The sequence below is a fragment of the Tasmannia lanceolata genome, unplaced genomic scaffold (assembly GCF_043159265.1).
Source record: "Tasmannia lanceolata isolate RefF3 unplaced genomic scaffold, GAP_Taslan_0.1 ptg000013l, whole genome shotgun sequence".
NCBI lineage: Eukaryota > Viridiplantae > Streptophyta > Magnoliopsida > Canellales > Winteraceae > Tasmannia > Tasmannia lanceolata.
In genome coordinates, this window is record NW_027518690.1 from 9,403,212 (window position 1) to 9,425,125 (window position 21,914).

Genomic DNA, 21,914 nt, shown 5'->3' on the forward strand with positions numbered 1-21,914 from the left:
ACATAAGTATAAATACCGACATGGACATAGGTAGTCCTCCAAAGAAGCGATCCAACTGATTCTAGCAATTTCCCCCGGGTCCCCCAAAAAAGAAAGAATGAACGGTAGGATAACTCTCACTATCAATGGGTTTAACAGTATAGCATTTGGGGGCTGATTCATCAATGGAAAGCTGAAAATGGTCGACATCTTGAGTATCACCATTTTCCTGTATATACTTCATTTGTCCCACATAACTTGCATGCTTAAATCCTTCATCTGCAAAATGGCCACTCCCCATCTGAGGCCATGGTTCAATGCCAGCGTTGGTAACTCCCCCACCCCATTGAACAATAGTAGCATGATCAGTGAACGTGGAAGAGAAGAGAGCATTTGGCCAGTAACCCACCTTCTTATTATCGTTTCCAAATAATAACCACCAATCTTTGGTCACGGGATCCTACGATTAAATAGAACATTAAACAAAAAAGTAATTAAAATAAAAGAATCAATATCTAAAGTTAGAAGGAATGATTCACAAGATATAACCTTTACTCTAAAATAGTGGAAAATCCCTTTAAGCTGTTCCCACGCGCGCGCACACACACACGGATTTGCTAGCGTCCATCACATAAGGCATTTCGAGGATGGGCTGTTGCATTGAAAATAGCCACCTCATGAATGAAGGAAAAATCTGCTGAAAAGTGAGCCTAAGTTGCTGCTCTCACATGCAACAGCCCATCCACGAAATGCCTTCTGCAATGGACGCTTGCAAATCCCACACACACACACACACACCCACACACACACACACACATATATATATATATATATATATATATATATATATATATATATATATATATATATATATATATATATATATGGCGAGAGAGAGAGAGAGAGAGAGAGAGAGAGAGAGAGAGAGAGAGAGATCTTTTGGGAAGCCTAGAAGATAAATATGTTTGAAGAAGTAATACCTACTTGCACATATAGTTTCATCAAGTGAGACCTAAATCTGCATGCTCATATTTTTCCAAAGAAAAATATAACATATGTAATTTAACAACTCTAGTTACAACTCCGTTTTCTTTTTCAGAAAAATGTATGCTTTCTGATTGAAGGTAAAGGAATTCAAAATTACCTTGTATACAGCGAGTGTTAAGGAATATTGGGTTCCATTATAGGATGAAATCGTTTTAAAAGCAGCTCCTAGTGGTATGTCCGGAGAAACTTGTACGAAACCTGGGCAGAGAATATCTTCGCATTGTGTTTTACCATTCTGTGGTGTAGGTAAACCAAAAAAATAAATAAAGATGAAATCAGTAGCGATCTAATAACAAATTTATATTAATTTAGATGACACAAGATTAAGTTACTTTTGAAGCATACCGTCCAGGTCGAACTTAAATGAGGGCGAAAGTCATTGTATAATTTATGATTTACCTACACATTTTAAAAACTTGAAAATAAGAATACAATATTATTAGTTGTCTTACCTAATTAATGCAATTGATCCCACAACATCGGTCGTGTTATTTGTTAAGAAACCCACCAAACACGTAAAGGACCATATGAAGGTTGAATTAGATAACTTACCTCCCATCCAACCAATATAGAGTTGGCTTGTCCAAGCTTCAACACATCTGTAACAGCCATATAAGAATAACTAGTTTGGTTGCCTATAACTGTTGGCTCCCACACATTGAGGTCTGCTCTTGTTCCGTAAAATTTTCCCTTGTATGACGTTTGCGTTGCAAACTGCGAGTAATAAATAAAATTTGCGAGTCAATAACCTTTTATTTATACACATAGGCATTATATAACAAAATAATCTATATATTACATGTTTGTTTTAGGATTAAGCAAAACAATCATCTTAATGTTTCCACAATTATTAAAATATGACTATTTTTCATTTAATAAAGAAAAAGGATATTCTCGTCATTGAAAACTTCTTTTTGAATTTCATTGAATTTCATTGGTGCAAAAGGGAAGAGTGTTATAGAACTACATTAAATAAGGGTAATTGATGCAGCCCACACCCATGCGGCTGACAAATTTGAAGCCCACATGAACCATCCCAAGCAAGTGAGAAGATCAGCCCGCATTCAAGCTCAACACAAGGACCAAGTCCAAATTGAATCCACCAAGCATAAAGGCCAGCTCCAGCCCAAGATCATGTACATGCCAATTCAGGCCTGGTCCAGTTGCATTCTCGTCATAATGATTCTGGTCGGTTTTGAAGCACTAGTTTAGACCTTAGATGGATGAGACATGAAAAATGGTAAACTAAGAAGTTGTAGATCTTTGAATTCTATTTCCAACGGATATTTATGGTCTTTATTTGACCAAGTGGTTGGAAAGTTATGACCATTTTAGTAGATTGTGTCTGTAGGACTTTGACTAATTAATGTGTTTTGAATTCCTAAGCTATTAATGATGTATGTAAGTCCCTAAAATAGTTAGTGGGCTATCTTGAATGTCTTATATTGTATTTTCTCTATAAAAGTCTAGCAAACAACTGTAATGAAGTTTTTAGCTGAATATTGAATGAAAATTTGCCTAGACCATTTTTCCTTCAATCTTGAAGTGTTCATCCTTGAAACCTAGAAGAATTTCACTCCTTCGTTGAAGATTAGGAGCTTTCCCATATTGTTTGTATCCTTGAAGAGTTGTAACCAATTGATGTTATCTATCTAGAAGAATTGATGTTATCTATCTTCATTGGCAACTTAGAAGAGTATCCATTGAAGTTGTTATCTTTACCCTGAATTTAATCTTTGCCGGACATCCCACTTCCAGCATACTTTCGAGTAATTTGCAATACTTTTATGAGAAAATTTTCTTCACCAAAGTTTTAGATCTGTGAGTCCTTGAAATTTTGGCTTTGGAATCAGGTCATTCCGACCCATATCGAAGGAGATACGCTCATTTTACTGAACTTGCGCAAATCTGTTTTCCTGTATCCGAATTACTGAGCGATTGAGTGTATGTTTATCACTCTCCTGATCCTTAGTCCAAGAAGCCTAGGAGAGGCTTGCATCAATGTCTTTCTAGCAGCTAAATTTTCTAGAAATAGTTTCATATTCCTCACAACAAAAATAATAGAAAATTATTATGTAGTAAGAAGAATCAGAAAGTTGACCTATAAATCATTTGTATTGACTAAACTTAAAAGAAAATTGAGGTCACTTATTTGCATGGGTAATACATAAAAATTTATAACAAGATTTTATTGAAAATGTATACAAATTTTAAAATATCCAAACTTTGATAGAAACATGCACTCGAGTTTATATTGATTATTGAGTGAGTTGGTCACTCTTACAGTCTTACTTGCCTCAGTTCTAAATCATGTTTCCAATTATTTGAACAATGATTAAACAGAAGAAAAACAAATTATCATATTCATAAAAAAGTTTAAAATAAAATTATATGAGATGAAATGTGACGTACAAGATTACTGGGTTGATCATTTGAAAGAGTCTCGGCATTTGAAGAATATTGTTTCCCAAAATTTGTGGCAGATTTAGCCCTAATTAGGTCTTCCTTTTCAATCCTTCTCATAGGAACTGTTCCTAGAGGGCACCCTCCGTCCTTGAGCTCTATCCCTAAAGATATTGCTATTGAAGAATGTTCTTTGACCTCAATCTCTTTTGGAAGAGAACTTGGACTCATCTGCATCACAATGTAAAATTTTCATCCCTATATTTACATTGTAATGAAAGAATATGTTCTATTTGGAAATGAACACCTAGTCTCACATATAAAATATCACTTGAAACTGTAAAAACAAAAAACTATGAAAATATATAAGAAACGACCTTGATCTTATGATTCCTTAATAACGGATGATCAAAAGCAGGTTGTTTGATGATATCAACACAATCAAAGATCTGCCCATATTCAGTCTGAAAAAAATACAAATATCCATCAATTTCTATATCATCATACCAATACAATCTGTGTGTGTGTGTGTGTGTGTGAGGGCGAGGTTTCTAAGCTCTAGCTCAGCCTGAACTAGAGCTCTATAAATACACCATCTCTATGTTGTTTCAGTCATCCAACCCATTCATTCTATAGGACCTCACATAGATAAGGTGTTCCTAACAAACCCTCTCCATACCATAATCTTAACCATTCAATCTAGAGAAGCCCATTTTCTAGCCATCCATTCTAAACCTCAACAAATCATAACCCTAACTGCAACCTATAATCCTAACCATCACCATAACCATAACCCTAATCATAACCTATAAAATGAATGGGTTGGATGAGTCAAACAACTATGGGAGTGGTGGTTTCTGAGCTCGAGCTCAGAAACCTTTTCCTATATATATATATATATCAATTACCAGATGAATGGTTTAGATAACCATGGGATGGTTTTTTGTTAGCTATCCCAAAAGCAAAGAAAATATTAACCAAACCTTAATATTCTTCACTGCTACTTTAGATGAGCTATTTCTTCCTCCTTCCACTCCATAGCCGATGAGAACAAAAGAAAATAGAAAAAGGAGCTGCAACATTTCCTTGAAACCCATACCCTAACTATTAAGAAACTCCTCTCACAAAGAACAAAATCCCTATTTTTCTCTATGGAATTCCTCCCAACCTTTGCGTTTATATAATTTAGTAGTACTGAAATTTGGTGCTGTGAGGATTTAAGAGTAAGGCTTATTTAGGAAAGTAAATCTTGAGGAGAGATTTCTCAATTACTATTACGGCTTACTTGGGGAAAGAGTTGCGAAAGGTGACTCAGGTGCTTATCTTCCATTAAATGTATCCATATTCATATCCATTAAGTACTATCAGAATGGATATGGATACATTTAATGGAAGAAAAGTGTACAATGTCAAGTATACAACATAATAAAAAAGGGAAGGAATAAATTCGCCCCCCTTTTCTTCGTTGGGCAAGCCCTATAGTAATAATTGTTAATTTTAAAGCTTCTTCAAATTAACAATTATCTTATCTTTTTCTCTATTGTCCCGTGCAACATATGGGGTTTTTTAATAGTATTAACATATACCCATTTTTCTATTTCACTTTTTTTTCTCTCCCAAATGTATTAAAACGATCTATTCATTGAAAATATTTTTCATGAAGATCCTGAGATGCATATAGTGTAGACATGACCATAACACAAATTGAAGATCCTGAGATGCATGTCTTCTTGATGGCCCAAGACCTAAATTGAATAAGCTAATAAAACAAATCAAATTTACAAGTTGCAAAGAGAGGATGATGTTCTTGTCTTCTTGGATGACTCTAACAAAAATTGAATGACCTTCAATATCAAACAGTTTAACTTAAAGTATATAATAGAATTACCATCTTTATTTCCTGTGTATTTCTTCAAATTTATCTAAACAAATTGAACACTCAACTTCTCGCATTGTTACTATTGAATACTGGATCGTGGGCAATTTTATCACCTTATAGGCACCCACTACTCGATCCCGATACTTAGCGGCAAAGTAGATAAAGAACACCCCCAAAAACATAATTATAGCTGTTGCAACCATTACTGGGATACCTGTGAGGTGGGACTCACAAGGAATATTGTCCTCATGATCTTTGAAATCCCTAGACAAAAAAATAGTTGGAGTCACTCAAATGCCATAAGACCAAAATATGAAAGAAAAATATTCAACTTGGGCTGCTTTTGGCAATCATGAATTTTTTTTCCATGAACTACTATTTTACCAAGTTGCAAGAGATGGGGATTCATCCTCAATCACAGAGCTAAAATCCTTCTTGCATTCTCATTCTATTATGAAGTAGGCACTAGCATGATGGCCGAAACCCATGCCCTCTTAGACGGGCTCAGATGTTGCTCGGCATTCAAAATGTCTAAGATAATTGTAGAATTGGATAGCAAAGTCTTAATTGACTTCATACATGGTAAAGGCCAAATTCCATGGGCCTTTCAGTACTTATGGAAGGAGATCCGGGCCCTTCTTTCTCTTCTTTCACCGAGCTGCCAACATCAATTTCGAGAAGGCAACACAGTATAGGATTCCCTTGCCATCTTCAAATGTTCGTCTAAGCGCAACCTCTTATACTCATCCTGGGCCACTGTCACGTGCCTAGCCAGCGGGGCGGCAAGATGCGACGTCGCCGGGTTCCCCAACATCAAGTCCACCACCACCATGTGTTGGCCTCCTCCCTTCCCCTAATCAATCCCATGTGGATCTCTTGGGTGTTGTACTGGAGCCTCATCAGCCCCGTGCATCGCTCCATTTTTTTTGTATTTTCTTTACCCACCCCACATACACACATAACATGAAAAAAAAGTTGCAAGAGATGCGGAGGGCCGGAGAGGAAGAGGCTCGAGAAGGCATGAGTGAAGAGAGAGAGGGAGAGAGATAAGTGGCTGAAAAACAAGGCAAAAAACTATATATTTCAGGCCATATTTGGCCGCCATGATTTTGTTTTTTACATGGAATATTAAGGGCTCATTTCGCAAAATTATAGTTCCGTTTCTTAATTTTTATACTTTTTCTTGATTCTGGTTTGTGCAGATTTTGCTAATTTGAGTTGGATCTAGGACGTGCATGGATTTACATATAGTGTAGACGTGACCATAACACAAATTGAAGATCCTGAGATGCCTGTCTTCTTGGATGGCCCAAGACCTAAATTGAATAAGCTAAAAAAATAAATCAAATTTACAAGTTGCAAAGAGAGGATGATGTTCTTGTCTTCTTGGATGACCCTGACAAAAATTGAATGACCTTCAAAATCAAACAGCTTAAGTTAAAGTATATAATAGAATCACCGTCTTTATTTCTTGTGTATTTCTTCAAATTTATCCAAACAAATTGAACAATCGACTTCTCACACTGTTACTGCTGAATACTGGATCGTGGGCAATTTTATCACCTTGTAGGCACTCATGAGTTGATCCCGATACTTAGCGGCAAAGTAGATAAGGAACACCGCCAAAAACATAATTATTTAAAGAATGTCAATAGAAATAAAACTACAGGAAAAAGAAGTAAAACATACCTCGCAACTTTGTTCATGGACCAAGCATGATAAGACAAATGGCCCTTATAATCCAACAATAAGTAAAACTTACCTCATGAATTCTTCTTCTTCTTCTTCTTCTTCCACTCTCTCTCTCTCTCTCTCTCTCTCTCTCTCTCTCTCTCTCTCTATTACTCTATCCCACTCTCTTCTGCCTCCCTTTATAATATTTCTTATTTCCACATTTTCTCTCTTATGTTTTACATCATTTTCAAACATTGCACTCTCTTCCTCCTCCTCTATCATTTTGTTTTAATTGCAGTGGAAATGGCAGATGCTTCGATGGAGACACATCAACATGATCTGGAGCTTCTATATGAAGCTACGCCCACTATTACATAGTGGGCCCCATATGTGAAGGATCTTGACCTTCCATCTGACGTTAGATAACCAGGTGGTTAGCAATCAAATGCAACCTCGCGAATGATCTATTAAGCAATTAATGGTTCTATTTTAGGTACTCGGAGAAATCATATGCCTTTAGTTAAACTAATTCCAGACCCGTGCGATGCACAGGAACGAAAAGCAAATTTTTTCATGAAGTGATTTTTGGAATCCTTTGGAAATGATTTTTGGGGAACAACCTATTTACGTTGTGTTTCATCTTATGGGTGGTTTGGATCATCCTATGTATGATATGGTCCATACAGTACTATTTTAAAAAAAGGCACTATGAGGGCTTGCACCATATAAAAACTCATAAATTTGAACTATTTTGAAGTCCTCTAAAAAAACATTACACACGCTTGCCCTTGTATGGGACTCACGTTACACTTCGAATGCATTGCATGTTTAATTTCACAAACAAATGCCCATGCTCATATTCCCTTGTCTTTCCCAGAAAATCACTGCATTTTCACTACTTTCTGTCAAGTTGTGATAGTTTTTTTTCCCATGAAATATTGGTCTATCAACTCATGGGAGATAAATCGATGTTGTGAGGACTCGTGTGAGGAGATTACATTACACGAAGGGTTTAAGATAAACCGATGACCTCTTGAGATTCCCCGCAACACACTATTTGGCTGGCATTGTCATTAAAAATAAGAAAGGATGCCAGAGTGTTTAGCATGTGAAAAAAAGAGGATTGGAGGCATCTTGCATTACAGTCAACATTTACATGTTTGTCGACAAATAGAGAGATGTGACATACAGATAAAATCATCACTAAAAACAAATAGCAGAAGCAATGGACTCTTGTGCCCGGATAAAATTTGTAGAAAGAAAAGCATTCGAGAGCCTCGGTAGTTCCCCATCCGTGCTCGTCATTCCCAAATTCATCTAGCTTTCCTCCTCCCTTTTCGTAAACCGTCTGTCTCATGGGCTATTCCTGGAAAGAGAACCATCACATTTAGCTACTGTGATGGCATCTAACAGCGGTGTGACAACAAAAATTGCTCCATATGTTCTGCCTCAGCATTCTACTACAATGGAGGGCATACCGAGGGTATGAGAGAATGGCTGGGTTTGCATGCGTTTGTAAGAACGGAAATATTTATATAAAAATGTTTGTATGCGTTAGGAAATGAATTGAATAAGGAATACCAAAGGAGTTCTTTACAAATAAATGCCGACGGTTCCAATGGGATGACGTTTCACAGTTCAAAACGAAGAATCGGAGAGAGATCCTGGGATGAAATGAATTTTTTTAAGGCAATAATAATGCCATAGAGCCATAAATGGGGAGGTTTTTTTTGGCAGATTCCCATTAATTCCTTCGTTAGTTGGTACTCAGCCATAAATGGGTAACATTTCCCATTTAAATCAAACTCTATTTGGTGTGAGAATAAAAGTAGAAGGAAACTCTCTAAAACGGGATTGGAAATGAATCTTTGTTAATAAGGAAATCAATGGTTGTATCCGTTTGGAAAGGAAGAGGCATACACTTCCAAAAACGTATTGGAATTATAGACAATAAAAATTGAATACTTATAAGACTTCTTTCACAAAAAACGGGATACAATGGCAGGATAGAGGAGGGGCTGACACGTGGCACAACAAAAAGAGTTCTTTCCTGGTTTTGCTTTCTTAAGACTTTTGTCATGGAAGTACATCATACTATATATCGGAATACCAAAGGAGTTCTTTCCTGGTTTTGCTTTCTTAAGACTTTTGTCATGGAAGTACATCATACGAGGGGCATCTTTTATGACTTACGTCATAAAAGATATCAAACATAATGATAACTGGGATAACTATTCTCAGGAAATGAAAACCAGAGAAGCTTGAGCACAATCTTTGGGCCAGTCTCTTCAATCAAATTGTTTTCTTTTGAAATCAAGTTTTCAGAAAATCTTATCTCTAGCGGAGTCTAGAATTTGCTCATGCAATCTTCAAACCCCCAGCAAAATGTTTTTCACTCGTTTAAAAGGGGTCAATACCGAAAATTTTCTTCAAGTTTCTTGAGTTTTATCTTCAGCAAAGATCATGCATTTTCAATCATTCTCGGCAAATGATGATTTATTCACCTTGTGAAATCGATCAAAGCTGGTCATTTCTTCAATCATTTCAATGAATTTTCCTTTCATTTTGTAAATTTTTGCCATTGGCTTCGTGATTTGGAGTTTGGCATTTTCTTTCATCATTTTGTAAATATTTTTGCCACAGGCTCTATGATTTGGAGTTTCGCATTTTCTTTTATCATTTTGTAAATTTGTGTCAATGGCTCTGTGTTTTGGAGTTTGGTATTTTCTTTCATCATGTTGTATATATTTTCGCCATTGGCTCCGTGAGTTGGAGTTTGGCATTTTTCTTTTATCATCTTATAAATGTTTGCCATTGGCTCCGTGATTTGGAGTTTGGCATTTTTCTTTTATCATCTTATAAATGTTTGCCATTGGCTCTGTGATTTGGAGTATGGTATTTTTCTTTCATCATTATGTAAAAATGTTTTCGCCAATGGCTCCGTAATTTGGAGATTGGTCTTTTCTTTCACCATTTGAAAGATTTAAAAATTATTTTCGCCAATGGCTCTGTAATTTGGAGATTGGTCTTTTCTTTCACCATTTGAAAGATTTAAAAATTATTTTCGCCATTGGCTCCGTGATTTGGAGTTTGGCATTTTTCTTTTATCATCTTATAAATGTTTGCCATTGGCTCTGTGATTTGGAGTATGGTATTTTTCTTTCATCATTATGTAAAAGTGTTTTCGCCAATGGCTCCGTAATTTGGAGATTGGTCTTTTCTTTCACCATTTGAAAGATTTAAAAATTGTTTTCGCCAATGGCTCCGTAATTTGGAGATTGGTCTTTTCTTTCACCATTTGAAAGATTTAAAAATTGTTTTCGCCATTGGCTCCGTGATTTGGAGTTTTGCATTTTTCTTTTATCATCTTATAAATGTTTGCCATTGGCTCTGTGATTTGGAGTATGGTATTTTTCTTGCATCTTTTTGTAAAAATGTTTTCGCCAATGGCTCCGTGATTTGGAGATTGGTATTTTCTTTCACTATTTGAAAGATTTAAAAATTATTTCACCAATGGCTCCGTAATTTGGAGATTGATCTTTTCTTTCACCATTTGAAAGATTTAAAAATTGTTTTCACCAATGGCTCTGTGATTTGGAGTTTGGTAATTTCTCTCATCATTTGAAAAAGATTTCTTCTTAAAGGAATTTCCAGTGAAGCAGCTCCGTATGTTTGGAGTCTGGACTTTTCTTTAATCATGAAGAGTTTTTAGAAGTAAGAAACTACCAGTGAAGAAGCTCCGAGTTTTGGAGTCTGGTCTTTTCTTCTTCGCCCGTGACAATTTACAGTGAAATGCCAAATTTTGGCCTGTCTAATTGTCAAATCGCAATGTACCGCTACCTACTGAGAGTGGGAGTCGGGTATATTTGCGTGGATTTATATGGAACCGTTTACACAAGACCCATATCAATCTTAGATGACCCGCTACCTTGAAAGAGAGGAGTCAGGATTATCTGGATGGCTAAACAGATGAATTTTCAGCAATGGTCTGTGTAGCTATCGCCCTTTTGTTTTGAGGTAGTTTTGACGACCGACTAAGCGATATTTGGTCTGATCGTTAAGACTTGCTCTTTCATTTTAATGATATCATTTTGGCAATTGACCGAACGATATTTGGTCTGACTGTCCGCAAAAACCCTTATTCATCGATACAATTGTGAGTTTGAAGTACGATTTTATTCTTTAAGTGTTTCGTTTCATGTTTTGTTAAAGTTTTGGTTTCCAGTATAAAAAAAAGTGTTTTGTGCTTGTTTGTTTTTAAAAAGGCCTTTGTTGATCAATATAATCTGTTGAGTTCGAGTATTAGAGAGAGGATATCTCATTTTAGATGTCAAGAGTCGGTGAGAGGCTATCTCCCTATTGTTGGTAGAGTTTTACTCTTGTGAAAAAGTCATTTTGATATTTTTACTTTTGTGAATACCATTTTGGATCGAAAACCCAAAAATTTGCTTTAGGGTTGATCAAAATGTGTTGTCTGTTCAGCTTTGACATTCGCGCGTTACACACGCTCTGCCAAAGAGGGGCATCTGTAGACACCCCATTTTGACCGGACCCTAATTCTCGAAATAGAATAAAATTTCGAAGCCCAATCTCGAAATTTCTGAAAAATTGAGCTAAAAAATGCAAAAGAACCCGAAAGTGCCCATTGGCAGACCATTGTTGAAGTCTTTGTGGAGCCCGAATGATCCTGAACCTCGTCGATATCCACTATTCAATTGCTTCTGATACCATTCCTTATGTCCCCAAGATTTGGAGAAATCAAGAAATGTTGGGTATGATAAATAGCCAAATGGATTTCCTTCTAAAATATGAATACCATTAATAAAACCACAAGCAAAGAGATGAAGAAAATGATTAAGCAAAAATATAACCTGCTGGAGGGAGAGGAGTACAGAAATCTCAACCGTTCCTTTGAAGGAGACGAGGATTTAAGGTATCAAGTCGCCGACTATCCCAAAGGACAAGGAAGAGACTTGCTAACTTGTACCCCAAAGGCGTGAATAGAGAAATGGATCCCTCTCAAGAAATGTGTTGGCTTTTTTTTCCAACTCATATCTTCAACCAGCCATCCATGGTAGGTATTTATAGGGAGAATTTGACTCTTTACATTCATGATGCATTTACTCTCCAAGCTGGCCATCCTTGGAGTTAGCAATATACAATGAACGTAAAGGCCATCAAGAGTCCCCAAAACACCACTTACACGTGCATGAATTTTCAATGTTTAAGTCTCTTTTAACCAACATGTAAATATAATAAAGTGCATGTAATGGCATCTAAATTAACCATTGATGTGCATAAGTGCAAGTACATGCACATAATCAAGCACATAAATGGTGAGACTTAAAGTATTGAAAATATCTAAATACATTTCATTATACGTAAATTGGGTGAAGGGCATACAATGAACGGTCTAGATTAATTCATGTACATATAAGCTCAATTACTTCCATTTTGATCAATTAGGGGGTCCCATGAGACTGATCAGACATAGATTATTAATACGATTAAAGATTGTTGCATAGGGTGTCCCTTGATTGCATAAGATCGCATATCATCACCATGTCAGGAATTAATTGATATCATGGTAGGTCGTGTCCTTTTATTTTATAACACAATGTGCAATGTGTTAGGCCCCAAAAACATTGCCTCTGTCCGAGAGTCCAGTTCCATTTCCAATGGAGACTGTGGGTGGTGGCCAACCATTAAGACAAAGGTGCATTAACCCCGTCATCCTAACTCTCGTTCGGTGATTCATTTTGGGATACATACTTGGTGAGATTGTCCCATTATAGAATCATTAAGGGATAAACCCATCCTCCTATACACCAAGTCTTTAGTTTATGGAGTAATATGCCACCTAGGCAAAGGGAAAGTCCGGCCATGCAGAGTCAATATCCAACAAGAAATACCCCTGAATTTTGGTGTCGGCACTCCTTTTTCTAAGTTCCCAAGCTCCAATGCTTAATCGTAGCCTTGCTTTGATATTGTCACTAACCTATCTCATTTGTTTAGGCATAAAGAGCTACCCAAAAGGTTGTTCCCATTCCCAAGAGCGCTCTCGCAAAATTACAATTAATTCAGGCGAAAATTTGAAAGGACAAGTAGAGTTTGTGCCTTTATCAAATATGGGTGTTTAGATATCAAGTTCCATTTGCATCATGAGAGAATGAGAAAAGGACAAAATGAGTGTGTCAATATCAACCCCTTGTTTATGGGTGTGCAATTACTAAGTGAGGGTGTGCCCATTAAATATAATTGTGTTTTCCTAATTAAGTAGAAGAGGGGTGAATTATTGAAACTAGTGTGTGCCATTACTACTTCTCATGTGGAAGTAATTAAAGTAGGCAAAGAGGGCAAATGGGATGTGCAAATGTCGAAACAAGGATGTGCTAATTTCTTGTAAAAGGAGTCCACAGGCTAGCGACTCTGCTGGGGAGTTCTTAGAACATTGCCTAATTCTAATAAAAATGCCATTTTTATAATTTTGGAGAAATTTGGGTGAAAATCATTATAAATGGGAATTCTTTCGCTTAGAATCCAGGGGCACCAAATAGGTGTTTAAAACAAGAGATTCACACACTGCACTGCATGCTTTATCATATTCTTTATTTTGTCTTTTACTTTTCCTTTCTTTGATTTTATTGGCTCCATGGGATAGATATAGCACATACCAGATGGGATGTCATTACCCTGATGGGATTGTTGTATCTATTTCCAAGCTATGCGCCGGTGCTGCAGCCGTAAACACTAGGCGTACTTGTGTTTACAGCAGCCGATGAGCAATGAAGCATACTATGTATAACACTAGGCGTACTTGTGTTATACATCTAAAGTATGGATCATAAGCATAGTACCCGATATATTGAGTCCGGAGCCCTACTTTTATTTTACATATATTATGTATATAAATATATTTGCTGATTTAGTGAAACCCCATTAGGATCTGCATGTACATATATATATATATATATATATATATATATATATATATATATATATATATTGCATTCATATAAAGACGAACATGTGTCGCTTACACATGTTGGAGCCTAGATTTAGGAGCCATGTCCTATCCATAGATTATTGTAGCTCACCATATGTGGCTACAATGCAGTCCTAGTATACTCACATGTCTGTCTTGAGTCAAGTGTCTTGACTCTGCGGGATTATATTTAGGGCTGGTGCCCCTGGTTAGGATATATATGTATATATCTATATATTGGTTATCAGATTGGGGCCTACTCTTTAGTGAGGTTTTCTTGTCTAATCTAATCAGTTATATCAGTCTGTTTTTCAGATCTAGACCTGACTAGTAGCTTTTACTTGCCCCTCTCATGGTCGTAACCTATCTTTTTCTCTATTCAGTGAGATTTTTTGTCCGTATATCTCTTGATTATAAGATCAGGACTTACTTTCTAGTAGAGATTCCTGGTTTGAATCAATCAGCCATATCTAAAGAAGACCCAAATGAGTGGATTGAGGATTCTTTGAGACCCTGTGGGTGTAGGTCATATTATCACTGTCTATTTTTTACCTTCATAGACAGTCTTCTTTTGACATTCCAACTCAAAATATTAATGGATATGCTCAAGATGGCTTTTATCACAGTTTGTTCAGAATTTTTTATCCCATGACTATTGATCTAGTGTGTGTACTTCAAATTCAAAAGTCTGAGTTCAGCAAATGATTACCTTTCCAAAAAACTAACCACTTTCAAACACATTTGATCAAGGCAGTTTATTGCTTTCCCTATATTGCCAACATAGCCTTTTATTGTCCCACTTAACCTTGGCCTTGTAGGGTGACCCTTTCCGAGATTCCTACTTCGGGATCGAACTCATTAGATACCTTTATCATGGAGGAGGGTGTATCGCCCAAGAACTTTCAGTGCCACTCTCTTGCTCATGAAGACGTGTCCAGTTTTCAGAGTTTGTCTTTTGTAAAGTTTATACCAACTCTTGTGTCAAAGTTGGTAATTCTAGTCGTGTCATCAATAATTCGGAATGTATACTGTTTGTCAGTTTTCTTATCGAGTCAATGTCCAGTCTTCTGTTAAGTCTGGTGTAAAGCCCGTTGAGGCGCGTCTAAAGTCATCAATGTATTTGAAGTTTCCAATTCAATAAATACTTGATTACAGCGTTATCTGTATTGTTATGATTCACACTTAGATCTAATGTTTAAATAAACAAAGACACCCTTCTCGGATGAGAATGCAGACGAAATTTCTCTTGAGATCTGAAAAATGATCAAACTAAGAGAAAGAGCGTCTAGCATAGCCACATAAAGAGGAAATCGAAGCTATTGATAGTGGTATTGAAATCTGAAACTCAAGAAAGATGGATTGGCAAAACTTTATCTCTCGAGGAGCGTAAAGAATTGATAAACCTATTTAGAGGGGTTCATAGTAGTCTTGCTTGATCATATAAGGATAAACCGGGTGAATGCCAGGGTATGGCGCAAAGCAAGACTCCATTTGTTTAAGACATCAGGTCAAAGAGCAAAATTCAAGAGAGATAGAAATCAAACATCCTATGGAGCTAATGAAGAATTGAGAGAAGACTTTCTCAAAATGAAGTCATAGATTTGAGCCCTAAAAGAACAATTGGGCTGTGTATTTTCATTATGATTCTGAGGTGGAATATTTCAAGAAAAAAAGACATTTTTATTGTTTAGAATATGAGAGAAAGACAAAGAGAAGGGAATGTGTCCCTATGACAATTCTTTTGGAATATCAACGACCCAGATGATGGAGTCAATAAGATATATTGCATATGAGAATCGTCTTCACTATTTGGAGACACATGACAGTTGACGAATCTTGAGCATAAATTCAAGATCTCGAGAAGAGAATGGAGCACCGTGGTTGAAGTCTTGCCAGAAAACTGCCAGACTCCTCGACAAAAATATTCAAAATCTTTGAACCTTAAGCAAAAAAAAAGCTTGTATGTCAGAAACACCAGGAGGTCATCCTTGGACGTTTGAGCCTTTATAGCCAAAATCCTAACGTTTAAAAATTCGTTTGTAAACCCTTTAGGCCAAAAATTCAAATCAAACCATTTTTTTGAAACTAAATTATAAATCCAGGGGCATTTTTTTTATGAGTTTGAACTACGTTATGACCTGATCCCCATCTCTTCAGGGGTACGTAGGTAGCCTGATTTATTCAGGTTCGGTCAACCTTTGGAATAAATGTTAAATATTCCCTTACAAAATTTTGAAGCTAAAAAGCTAAACTATTCTTTGTTAAACCCAAAGCGAACTACGCGGACTTGATCCTCCATTTTTGGGGTACGTAGGTAGTCTGGCAAGACCAGATTCGGTCCAAATCGTTTGAACTTTAAATATCCCACCCTTTTGAACCTAAGCCTTCCTAGAAAGTCCTTCTCGTGAAACAAGCAAAGGTTCAAGGCAAATGAAAATAAAAATATAAAAAAATGAGAGAACGAGAGAGTGGAGAGGGAGAGGCCCTCGCTCCACAGCCACTACTTCCCCCTTTTTCTATAAAAGGCCATGAGGGGCTCTCATTTTTTATGATCGGAAAAATCAGAGGGAGATCTGCAGAGAGCAGGAGAGTAGAGAGAAGAAAGGGATTTTCGTCGGCTCTTCATCTTCTCCGACAATGCTCGCCGGAATCCGGCGAATCAAATCTTTGTTTTTTACCTTGTTAAAGTCATCTTCTTCACTCCTCTACCTTGAACACCAAGATTATCTTCGCCGGAACCTTGATTTTTCTCATTTGAAGCTTTCAAAATTCTAGATCTGAGCATTTTCAAGTTTTTCTCCGGTCAATCCGTTGGAGCTCCGATCGTGATCTGCCCTTGCCGTTATCATTTACCTCCTCTTCCATCTCTCCCTCCAAAATCTCTTCCTTCTTCAATAGGGTGCATAGTTTATTAAACTGCGCACATCCATGGAACAAGCTTGGAGATTCGCGAATCGGGAGATTCTCCGCCGAGTCCTTTCAGAGTCAAAACGTCAGAACTCGCATTTCTCCCATTCCTTCCCTCCTCCTCGCTACATCTCTTCTGTAACTCCATCAATTTTCTCCGATCTGCCATGGAAAAATGTCGGATCTCCGAATCTGGATCCGAAACTCTGTTCTCAGACCCGATCCGTATCGGTTGAATTGTTAAAACAGAGCGATGCGTTCCCTCGCCGGCACAACTCGGCTACACCGGAAGAACAGACAAAAATGGCAGAATCGTGCGGATTTCCAACCCTCGATGCCCTAATTGATGCTACTGTTCCAAAATCGATCCGAATTTCAGACATTAAGATGCCGAAATTTGATAAAGGATTGACGGAGAGCCAGATGATCTGCGCACATGAAAACCCTAGCTTCGAAGAACAAGGTTTTCAAATCCTTTATAGGGATGGGATACTATAACACTTCAGCTCCTGGTGTGATTCTCAGGAATATAATGGAGAATCCGGGGTGGTACACGCAATACACTCCTTACCAGGCCGAGATCTCGCAAGAAAGGCTCGAATCGCTTCTCAATTACCAGACGATGATCTCAGATCTTACTGGATTACCAATGTTGAATGCATCTCTACTTGATGAAGGTACTGCTGCCGCGGAGGCCATGGCAATGTGCAACAACATCCAGAAGAGCAAGAAAAAGATGTTCTTGATCGCGAGTAATTGCCGTCCTCAGACGATTGATGTCTATAAAAAGCGAGCTGATGGATTCGATCTCAAGGAAGAATTGTTTGTGTTCTTTGCCGAGTAAGAAGTATTTGAGCAACACAACTTTTACTGTGAAGAAGGATGTGAAGTTTGTGTATAAAATGGTTGGGGATGCATATGAGGGGCTTGCGTTTCTGCCCAATTCGACACGCCCAGCGCATGCTGGTGCAGCGATTTCTCTGCATTTATTGTGTGGTTGTTCGAGCGGGTTGTGGAATTATGTAATGAGTTATGTGATGCAAAATGGGGATTCTATTGAATCACTGGCAAGTAGATTTGGTGTGAGTATGGATAGTATTGAGAGTGTGAATGGGATTGCTGATCGTGATAATGTTTCAGTTGGGTCAGTCTATTATATACCCATGAATTCAGTTCCTGGAGAGCCTTACGCTATGGATAAGAGTATTTCTCCTGCTTCGGCTCCTGCTCTGGTTCCATCTGTTGAAATTTTTTCAAGAAGAAGAGAAAAATTGGGATCTCGTTCAAGAGGAGAGAAAAGACAGATAAAGGGATTTAGATTTTCTTTCCGGCAACCTTGCTGATATCGACCGCCACTCCTCAGCTATCTCTTGACCAACGGCATAGCTACGGATTCATTGAGAATAAGATTTGGACTTTACCTTCATTTCTCCGGCAATTCACACCAAAATCTGGCGATCTTGCATAGTCCGGTGATGTAATCTGCAATTTCAGGTTAGTAATACATTCGGATGATATATAATCACGATTTTTGTTGAGATTCATTGCAATTTTCTTTGGATGTGTATTTACTTGCACAAGATTATGATTATGCTAATGATCAATTGTGGTTCTTCATGACTCGTGGGAAGTTATTTTGAAAATTTATCCAACAGCATACGATTGTGTTTTCTGTGAGTGATTCATAGCCATAGCTTCAAGATCTCTAATATTCTCTCTGTGAGACTCACTCAATAGCTTGTAGTCATGACTGTTTGGAATTCTGACTGTGACAGAGGTTATTTGTAATTGAGATTCCCCAGGTGAATATGCATGTATGTTAATAGTCCATTGTGCCATCAGCATGTGCATATTTTACAATTTATATTTCTCCAAATCATTTTGAAACTTTGAATGATTTTGAAAAAAAGTCATGGAATAGAATGTAATTTTACCTTGGATTTTGTATAACTTTTGCCTCAAAATTTCATACTTGCTAATAGAATCCAATTGTTTGTCTTACTGCCATGCTTTGAAAAATATTGTTAATCACTAGATAGCACTCCTTATAATGTCCAATGCATTTATCTTGTTTTGTGATTATGCTCTGAAATTAATTCACCTCCACATGTTTCATAATGTGTAGTGGTAGTAGTTCAACATAACCGTCTTCATGGGTATAAATAGTTTATAAGAATTGTATAAGTCAAATGTCCTTTTAAATTCTCGGACCATTTATCATTGCACGGGCGATGAAGGAGTCATCCCAAGCCCCTCTTTTGTTTAGTAGGCTTACCCAGCCTTTTAGATGTTTTAATCATTTTTAGAACATTTCCCTCATTGCAAGAGCAATTATAAGGTTACTTGGAGCCCCATAAGAGACATGCTTTGTCTCATTTGTTTTAGGGGTGTCTTTTCCTTTTGACATGTTTTATCTGATTGGCGTTTCATTTGTTTGTGATCATGCTAGTTAATTGTTTGTGACCACGCTGGTGTACCTGTTTGTGACCACACTAGTTGTTTGTGAATCACCCTTGTTTACTTGTTTGACATCTTTATCTCGAAATATGTTTCGAACTACGTTGGCTTGATCCTCTTCTACGAGGTACGTAGTGCAGCTTGGGATCCATATCCCAAGTCTAGCCAAACTTTTTGTAAATAATGTTTTAAACCTACTTCAAAAATCTTTAAAACCATGTTTTCAAAAGATCTTCCCCTGAAGTTAGGATTTTCTCATAGATAAAGAGTTTTAGAGTTAGGATTTTCTTTTTGATAGGGTGTTTGATTGTTTGTTTGTTGTGTGCTTGTTTTAGAGTTAGGGGTCTGTCCTAGAGTTATAGGATCGCCTCCGTTCGGTCTGCTGGCGATCCACATTGTCGACTGATAACTAGAATAGGATATGCTAGTCCACCATTTGTTTGCCTTAGGAAACACAGCCTAGTTACACATAGGTTGTAGGAACCACCTGCATTAGCTTAGGGCTAATCTGCATTTAGTCAGGGCATATAGGGCGTCCTAAAATTCACAATTCACTGGAATTTAAATAATCGCTTAAGAAGTTTTAAAAAACTAGTCCGGTCTTTTAGATCGAGTCTAGGATAGAGGTCTAGGCATCTTAGGCATTATAGTTTAGAATAGGCGCGAAGAACTACGTTGCCTTAATTCTCGTGGAGGCGGGAATAGGTAGGCTTCTTTGGATGAACATCAGATCATCTAAGGACTCGGGCTTAAACATTAGAGTCTTAGGGTCTGTTGTTAGCACTTAGGGCTTGTGTTTGTATATCGATTCTTACATAGGATCATGATAGTTTGTTTTTATCTCCTTGCTTACTTACGTACTTAGCTATAGCATTTACCTGCTTATGTGTTTTACCTAGTTGCTTAGTTGTATTTCTCACGTGCTTAGCTGTAATTCTCTATCGTTATTAGGTTATTGATTATTATCTTTTTACTATCATCTACTGACGTTTGCTCATTGCGCATGTTTATCTTCTTAGTTGTGACACTTTACGGTATTACTGCATTTCCTATCTGTCATTTACTGCTTTCTAGATGGGATGTGTTAGGATTTTTATATTAGGCGCTATGTATTCGCCACATTGTAGATAGGCGTTATGTGCACGCCATAAGTTTTTATTACTGCAATTGCTATCTGTCATTTATTGCTTTCTAGATGAGATGTGTTAGGATTTTATATTAGGCGCTATGTATTCGCCACATTGTAGATAGGCGCTATGTGGACGCCATAGGTTTTTATTATTGCATTTCATATCTGTCATTTACTGCTTTCTAGATGAGATGTGTTAGGATTTTATATTAGGCGCTATGTATTCGCCACATTGTAGATAGGCGCTATGTGCACGCCATAGGTTTTTATTATTGCATTTCCTATCTGTCATTTACTGCTTTCTAGATGAGATGTGTTAGGATTTTATATTAGGCGCTATGTATTTGCCCCATTGTAGATAGGCGCTATGTGCACGCCGTAGGTTTTTATTTCATTATTCTCTTATTTGCCTGGCATTTTGTTTATTCCTTATTTCATTTACTACTCATGATTAACTGTTAATTTTAGATTTCCTTTCCTGTACATCCTATACCTTTAATTGTAGCTTGCATGTGTATGTCCATCAGAACATAGACACCAGTTATGCATGTCACTCATAATCTAGCTATGTTTAGGTGGCACATTTCTTTCATTTATCTTTTGTATGCTTATTATTTCTATTCTCAGGAAATGCATGCTTAGGTAGACGACTCCTGAGGATTGTTCCCATTTCATATGATTTTACCCAAAATTCTTTAGATCTAATAATAAATGGCATAAGAGACCAAGTGCTTGCACTCGGACGAATTGGAGGCGCTCTTCGGACCTTCTCCATTCGTAATCAGGCACGAACCCATTCATTTCTGGTTATCCATGGTATACAGAGCATTTTTTTTTAGGATCCATGGCCGTATACCATGGATGGCGACTCTGAGTTTTGTTTTGTTTCGAGAGTTCCTTGGTAGAGCTCTCCTTCACGTGTGGATGATCCAAGAGGCCGCTGGGGGCTCGTCCCTCGCCTCTCTCCCGGATCGGGGTCCAAGGAAATCCACAAAAAAGTGTTGTTGGGAAGGGTATTTAGGGAATGAAAAAGATTTAAACAATGAAAAATCCAAAATACCCCCAAAAAGAGTTGTTGGGGTGGTTAATTCAAGATTTTATGAAAATATATGTTTTGGACGAAAATACCCCACAAAGTAGCCGTATGAAACAACTTTTGGGGGGTAATTTCGCGTTTTCCTAAAAAAAATGCATTTTCTAAATTGTAACCGGGCTCGCGGGCAATGCTGTGCTGGGCCATGCCGTGCCTTGGAAAACGGGCCGTGCCGTGTTGGGCCCGCTGGGCCACCCAACCAGGCCCGGCACGGCACGCTCACTGTAGCTATTCGTGCCGTGCCGGGCCGCGGGCCTGCACGGCCCATTTCCTCTTTAATTGACTCGTGACTCGCGAGAGCTTTTGGGGAAATGTAATAACTTTCTCACAGAAAGAGAGACCACCATTTTCAAGACAAGAT

The 21,914-nt window shown here is 37.5% G+C and overlaps 1 protein-coding gene and 1 pseudogene across 1 annotated transcript; one reads left to right on the forward strand and one right to left on the reverse strand.

Moving 5' to 3' along the window:
* On the reverse strand, positions 1-4,526 carry LOC143890932 (protein neprosin-like). Its single transcript, XM_077395604.1, has 7 exons — positions 4,413-4,526; positions 3,807-3,893; positions 3,439-3,660; positions 1,579-1,740; positions 1,372-1,425; positions 1,124-1,261; positions 1-439 (listed from the first exon to the last, which is right to left on the reverse strand). Exons 1-7 carry the CDS (start codon positions 4,524-4,526, stop codon positions 62-64), a joined length of 1,155 nt encoding a protein of 384 aa, XP_077251719.1. The 3' UTR covers positions 1-61.
* Positions 4,527-16,895: 12,369 nt separating this feature from the next.
* On the forward strand, positions 16,896-17,718 carry LOC143890933 (glycine dehydrogenase (decarboxylating), mitochondrial pseudogene; annotated as a pseudogene).
* The last annotated feature ends 4,196 nt before the right edge of the window (positions 17,719-21,914 follow it).